Below are 7,102 nucleotides of genomic sequence, written 5' to 3'. Positions count from 1 at the left end.
ACTTAGTACTAACTATTTACTAATAAGATTTTGCTAATTAACTACAGATGTTTATTTAATACCGTCCTTAATCAAGTACTGACTCATCTGACATTAATCTCCAACAATGAAATCCAAAATATTTTGGATAGAGAAACATGGAGTTCAGAGAGAAATACTGTGTTCAACTTGCTTGCAGAAAACATATTCTGTGTGTACGGTATAATGCGATGAAAAAAAAAAAAGCCACGGAACGAGAGTTTGCAGTTGGCGGTGTCTGTGAAATTATATAAACCAATTTGAAAAAATGGATGAAAAGTAGACAATTCCAAAATATGATTTTCTTTATTGCTCCTCCATATGATCAATCTTATGCCAAGACCCACAACGAGGAATGCCAATGCAACGATCATCTTATGCATCCATGTTCCACAATACATCAGAGTAACGAGTCAAGAATTCCTGGCTGTCCGAAAAGGCCTCAGGGGAATCTACCATATGGGAACAAGGTGGTATTCTGCCATCTTCAGTGGCGTCATCAGCAGAGAACTCGTAAGAATATAACAGACTCGAGAAAGAACCCACCGAAAAGTTGTAGCATAAGCTATTGTCAGACAGCTGGTTGTCTGATCCTTTGAAATAGTCCAGCGAAGCTGCGCCCAGTTGCTTATCATCATTGACTTGGCGAGGACTTTGAACTTCTCCCCTTCCTCCATTCTCACAATTGCTTTCACTAGTCGGAATTACCTGAGGTGAAATATCGTCTTGCAGATAGGAGGTTGCCCTTGTCTGAAACCCTATCTCTTCAGTATTTTTTCTTGGGAGTCGAGTCGAGGGTTCAGCTATGACAAGGTCAGACGGTCTTTGAGATGATGTTGTGATGCAGCAAGAAACCGTTGAATGTTCAATATTTACTAGGTTGCCTGCACTCATGCCACTGCTGCCACTCTCAGCTTGCATATTAATTTTTTTCTCTATACGAGTTCTCCAGTAGTTCTTGATTTCGTTGTCCGTCCTTCCTGGTAAACTCTGTGCAATGCGAGACCACCTGACCAATTGATTTAACCAATATTTCAAAAGTAGCCATATATGCTGAATACCAGAGACCCACATGTACATTCCATTTCACGAGTACATACCTGTTCCCGAAACGGCCATGCAGTTCGATAATCAAACACTCCTCTTCAGGACTGATCTTGCTGCGTTTGAGATTAGGCCGGAGATAATTAACCCACCTCAGCCGGCAGCTCTTGCCAGTTCTTTTGAGACCTGCATAAATGATAAATTTCAGGGTTTCCTTCAAGAAAGAAGAGAAAAACAAAATACCTGCAGAAAGAATTGTTGTCTCTGCTTCTTCTAACTGGCCGTTACTTCACATGAAAACACTTGGTCAAAAACTTCAGAAACAAATTGTTATCCCCTGATATAAGAAGCACGACGAAAATATCAAATCCCCTCCCCCCCCTCCTGCAGAAGGCAATACTGTTAAACATATACAAAAATCTCTAATGTAATTCTTTTCAGAAGAAAAAAAACGCTTTCTTTCCATTAGTATAACAAAAAGAAAGTATATATTCATGAAATTGTCTGTAAATTTCTATCCGTTCTCCTAATGTCTATATCCTTTCAGATATAAAGTACTATCTGTATTTTCCTTATATTCATCTATCATCCACTTAAATTGCATACTGTCAACACAAAAAAAAAAACAAAATTACAGGCTGCATTTATGCCCAAAACATCATATTTCCGCATATCTGATGTACTTATTCAAAGATCTCTAATCATGCATACCCGTTGCTTTCGCCAGAAAGTTCCAGCGCCCTTCCCGGTGTAAACTTATATACCTAATCAGCTCCATGTCCTCTTCAACAGTCCAGGGACCTTTCCTCATGTGGGTTTCCTCAGGCTCTTCATCAGCAGAAGCTACCCACAATGTTTTGTTGTCCATTAATTTAGCCCACAAGTCTGCAGCTTCTTCAGGTCTATTCTCAATCCCCACTATAACCTATGGTCCTCGAGTTGGACTATACCGCATAATCGGAGTTCGAGACAATGTATATGTGTATATCGGTAACAGTAAATGCACATGTAATGATATCCGAGACAGAGAAAGTTAGGGTGACTATATGGGCGTTCGCCATTTATAGATATGTGCAGACGATGCAGAAAAATTTCGAATATCTAAATTGGGGGCACTCAGTGAGAGGGGGAGAGCGAAAAACATGGAAAAGTAGGGTTTGGACGAAAGCTAAAAATAACAGTTTTTAAGAAACTTAATGCACGTTGAGTTACCATTTCCAGGCCCATTGAGATGACATTTCCCCTCTTTCACAGCTCAGGAGGCAAAAGTGGACAAGGCCCACTTCATAGCTTTTAGATTCAGACGACCGACCTATAACTTATACAGGAATGGAAAATCTGTTTTGGCAACAGCTAGAGGGACACCGAGCATAGATCCATCGTCATACTGGCATGATATTACTTGGGACTTGTAAAACACGCCGCAATGTGGCTGCAGATGATAGGATGAAAGGGCCATTATTCTGGTTAAAGCTCTGTTTGGTTAGACTAAATCCCTGTACGCCAGGTGGAGTGGAAGTTTTGGGTTTTGTAAAGTAGGGTTCGTTTTGTAAAGAAATAGCTTATTCGCAACGTACGCCGTGTCACAGAAGGCTCCATCGAATCCCCACAAAGTGAACAAATGCTTCCCGTCGTCGTCGTTCGTTGTTTATGGATAGCGTGCCTACATTCAGACATGCCCTGGTACCATTATTGCCGACTCCATTATCATCGGAACCTTGAATATGGAAGCGATCTCCCTTATGCGAGGATTCTATAATAGTGCAACGTACTTTCTCCTTATTCACGACGCCCGAGAATCTGAAGAGTTGCTATCGTGCTCTTGAATCTTCCGATTATCGAACTCAACCCAGAGGTGAAAATTGGGTTAAATATCCTATCTCCCAGTGAACAGGTCTGGCAGGACACGAGGTAGGAACTTTCTCTGCCTTGTAGGAATGCTTTATCAGGGATGTGGCATCTTTATCTTGTCTTATGCACAGATTTGTATTATTGTACTGGTCATTTCCTTGTGATCCTTATTAGTCCCCGTCATCTGGCAATGGTCAGGGACTATAGCAATAAAAAATTGTGAGTTAGCATTAGTTCTAGCTGGTCATTTTCATGGATAACCTAACTTTATCTGAACTCTTTAAGGATCACCATGTAGTTTTATAAGGCAATCGGTTTAATCATCTTATTTAGCCTCTTCCCGAGGCGGGGAGGCTAAAATCATATCATATATTAGTATGTTCCTTTCGCATTTTTGAAAATTTTTGAGGGAGGTAAACTAATTCTAATATTAGTTTAAGCCATTGAATGTTATGAATATACAACAATACATGTAACTATATTATCTACCACTGCACCGCCAGTGCATGTATGCCTGCCTGCACTTCGTTTACATCCACCACTTGGTTTACATCTAAACATGTGTCATATATATGTCATACATTCATCGATATGCCACCGCCTGTTTGCTAAGATATAAACCAGAGATAACAAGAAGCAGAGTAATTCATTTTATTACAGAAGCCGGGATGCTTCGCTAGGACTTACGCTGGGCACCGAACTGGACGAACGCAGCACTTAACTTTTCCGGGCACCAAACGACTTCTATCTACTTATGCTTCGCACGAATGTGATTGGAATCTGATGCTGCTTATGGGCGGGTTGAGCTGCATCCTTGCTTGGGTTGCTTGGGTCTATCCAAGCAAATGAAAACGGATCAGGAAATAATGGTGGTCACACTGCCATTTCCTAGATGTCCAATCCCTTACTAATGAGATAGAAAGACTACAGGTACGAAATCAGGTTTTTTGCGTTCAGTCAATCTACGCAGAGTGGATGAGACACGCATCTTTCTACTTATTCATGAAATCCCACATCCTCGTCTTTGTCGAACCCATATCCTCTAGTATGGAAGTGGAATTCAGCGCATAATGGTTGTACTCCTGTTCTTTTATGATTGTTCCTACATAAGTCCCTGACGAGAGAGGGGCGAGCCTCTTCTGGGCATTTCTTGAGCTCTGGCAATTGGCGGTCCGAGACGGGCTACTATGAGTGAAACTCTTTAAGTGAAACTTGACTTCTATGAGTGAAACGCTTTAATGCAAATGATACAGTATAAGCATCTCCACAGATACCGCCCGCTGCCGCCCTGCCTTCGCTAAACCTTCAGGTATATCTCCCACATTATTATTCTTTTATCTCCTTTCATATCCTCTCAGCAAGCCCATATCTCATCCGCTAGACGGCTTAGTAGAAGTAGTAAGCAGCTGTGAAAGAAAGAAGTTTTAAATTTTAATATTTAATAAAATTGGGATCTACATTTAATTCCTACAGCATTTAAATGAGTTTTCTTTTAGATTTACTTACCTATAGTTTCGCAGCTACATAATCGATCAATATGAATAAAAGGTAGTCAATTACTTTGAGTTAATATTGGAACAGTTCGTTGTACACCAACCAGTACATAACCCAAATTGATACTGTCCTATGCATGTTGTAATGGATATATACAATAAAATTTGTTAATGGAATTTATATTATTAAAATAATGGATATATACAGTAACTGGATATAAAACTAAGGAACCAGAACTTCATTATACCATTGTAGTGTTTCGATACACATGCATGAAGTGCGCTTACCTGTAACCATGCCCTAAAGCACTAATACCAGCCCCGCCTTCAACCCTTTCTTTATTGCTTGATCCACAACTAGCCCATAATTGCCTAACTTGCTAACAACCCTCCCTCTCGCCCGGCTCATTCTCAATTTTGCTAACAACCCTCCCTCTCGCCCAGCTCATTCTCAATCACTCGACCCACTTACTCTGTCGTTGTGATTTCTGATAGCATGAAAATCCCCAGTAATCATCAATGGATTTCCCCTCACCACAAAGGCCTGAGATATAATGTCATTCTAGAGCGATTCCCTCTGAACTGAGCTATTCTCCCCATACACAATCTAGACCCAACAACTCTAATTATAAGCAATGGCTCTCACCTGACAATGCATGATCTGGTCGCTTTGATTCAGAACGGTTATATCAACATGCTTTCTTTCTTCAAGGGTTGCCGCCCTTCCCTTCTGGAACCCTCTGTTGCAACTCTTGCTCTCTTCTAGGTTGAGGAAGCAGGGAAGAAGGCTTTCAAGAAGGGATTCGCAATTAACGCAAAAGAAGGGAGATTCGTGACTAAACAAACAAAGGATTCGTGCTCGCTAGCATTTGGTCTTAATTCAACTCCTATGCCTCTGGATCCTATCCTGCTTACCGGAATGCGGACTCAAGGGATTCGAATGCAATCACACGTAATTGCGGTTACTTTGGCCTACTGGGAAATGCATGCACTACTACTGACACGTCAAATGCATGCAAACTCCTACTTGGTTTTTTTTTAACTTTATTAACACACTCCTCGACATACATGAAATCTTTGATACTTTACATATATTTGCCACTATGCAAAGTTTTGTAGAGTATATTAAAAAAGAATGTCAATAAAGAACGGGTTGTGTTTAAATGATAACTAAAAATCTTATATATGATAGGAACAAATATAAATTATAAATAATCTTTAATAAAATAAAATGCTTTTAATAATTTTTTTTAACGTTCCTTATTTGGTTTAAGACGGATTTCTCTTGCTTTTCTAACTATCTGAAAACTTTAATCTCCATTTTTGGGCAGATCTTTGTATGGACTCTCCCAGCAAATACGAAGTAAGATAGAGACAATGCGTGTAGATTTCATTTACTTTTTCATTTGGCTTTCATGACATGGCAGACAGATAAAATTTTCGCTAAAATTTAGCTTGAGAAGTCTAAAAAAGAAAGCTGACAAATTTAAGTATGCGGCCAATTCTATTGTTTTGGTAACAGCTAATTTCTTGGAAGTGAAGATTGAATGCTTTGGTTCTTTAGCTTTTCCTAAATTTGGCCGAGCTAAACTCAAGTGCTTTTTAAATATAGTACGACTTTATCCTAGACTCTGCAAACTAAGTGTTTTCTACTCTCTCAGGACAGTGCTTTTCAAATATTACTAACCTTTCTTAGACTCGGCAAAACTAAGTGTTTTCTACTTTCTTATATCAGTATTCTCCCCGAAGAAAGTACAGTAAGATCTCTAATTGGTTGTCTTAACAAGGGCGTGCGCCTGCATTACTTTCTGTTCCTCTCGTCCTTTTGTAAATTCCTCCTGACTATTTTATGCGTTCTGTACTTTGTCCCTTTAACATAGAGATTGCTTTGAGTGGACGTTCTTCGTACTATCTTCTAAGCCGTTCATCTACAATGGTGGCCATCATGCAAAGTTGCAAACCGACTATTGATGGATCGCAATACACCACCCTGGTTTACCCCGCCACATCTCAACAATACTTGTTGCTTCCTCCGAATAGAGTTGTTGAGCATCTCTATTAAAAACTTTCGGAAGAGTGGAAACTCAGTACACTCGGCAATCCTATTCAAATGTTTAAATTTTATCAATTTGTGCCCAACCTATATCAATACTGGGAACCTAAGGCTGATTCCAGCCCTTACTGCGCTAAGGAAGGATGAAGAGTGGTACACAACAAGAAAACGGAAAAGGGTTTATTAACACAGTTAGTTGGTTTACAGGTGGGGGAACCAGTTGGGTACCAGGTTGACCCTATCGGGCCCTAGCTTGGTCAGTTGCTTCCTTTAACTGAAGCAATTCTAGGAGAAGAGAGCAATTAGCCCATAAACACAACAAATAGTGCAAGAATGATTGGTCTGAAGCATGATCCGAGATTCAGCTATTGACTGCCTACACCTGATAGTAGTTACTTATCATACGACCTAAACCTTTTAGCCATGGCTGGCTTTCTTTCTAGCTTTCTTTCTCGCTGACTAATTGACTGACAGGAACTTCAATGGCTGGCTTAAAAGTGGGAATTTCACTAATGAACCCTTCCAGAGTCATACTAGCCGTAAAACACTTGTGGGCGGCGTGTTCGCTAAGACACTTGATGTTCAACCTAGCTAAAAACCTATTCTTATGTGCATTTAGACTGTTAAGTAAAGCACGTCATAT

General features: G+C 40.0%; 1 protein-coding gene across 1 annotated transcript; it reads right to left on the bottom strand.

Moving 5' to 3' along the window:
• Window positions 1-380: 380 nt before the first annotated feature.
• LOC149189690 (transcription factor MYB78-like) lies at window positions 381-2,437 on the bottom strand. Its single transcript, XM_089413262.1, has 3 exons — window positions 1,774-2,437; window positions 1,119-1,248; window positions 381-1,027 (listed from the first exon to the last, which is right to left on the bottom strand). Exons 1-3 carry the CDS (start codon window positions 1,928-1,930, stop codon window positions 394-396), a joined length of 921 nt encoding a protein of 306 aa, XP_089269388.1. The 5' UTR covers window positions 1,931-2,437; the 3' UTR covers window positions 381-393.
• Between the last annotated feature and the right edge of the window lie 4,665 nt (window positions 2,438-7,102).

This window comes from Pinus tabuliformis, chromosome 3_1 (genome assembly GCF_031772625.1).
Source record: "Pinus tabuliformis cultivar Carrire ecotype Pingquan chromosome 3_1, CPIR1, whole genome shotgun sequence".
In the NCBI taxonomy this organism is placed as follows: Eukaryota; Viridiplantae; Streptophyta; class Pinopsida; order Pinales; family Pinaceae; genus Pinus; species Pinus tabuliformis.
The sequence above is the reverse complement of the archived record's forward strand: the minus strand, read 5'-3'. Positions and strand labels throughout refer to the sequence as shown.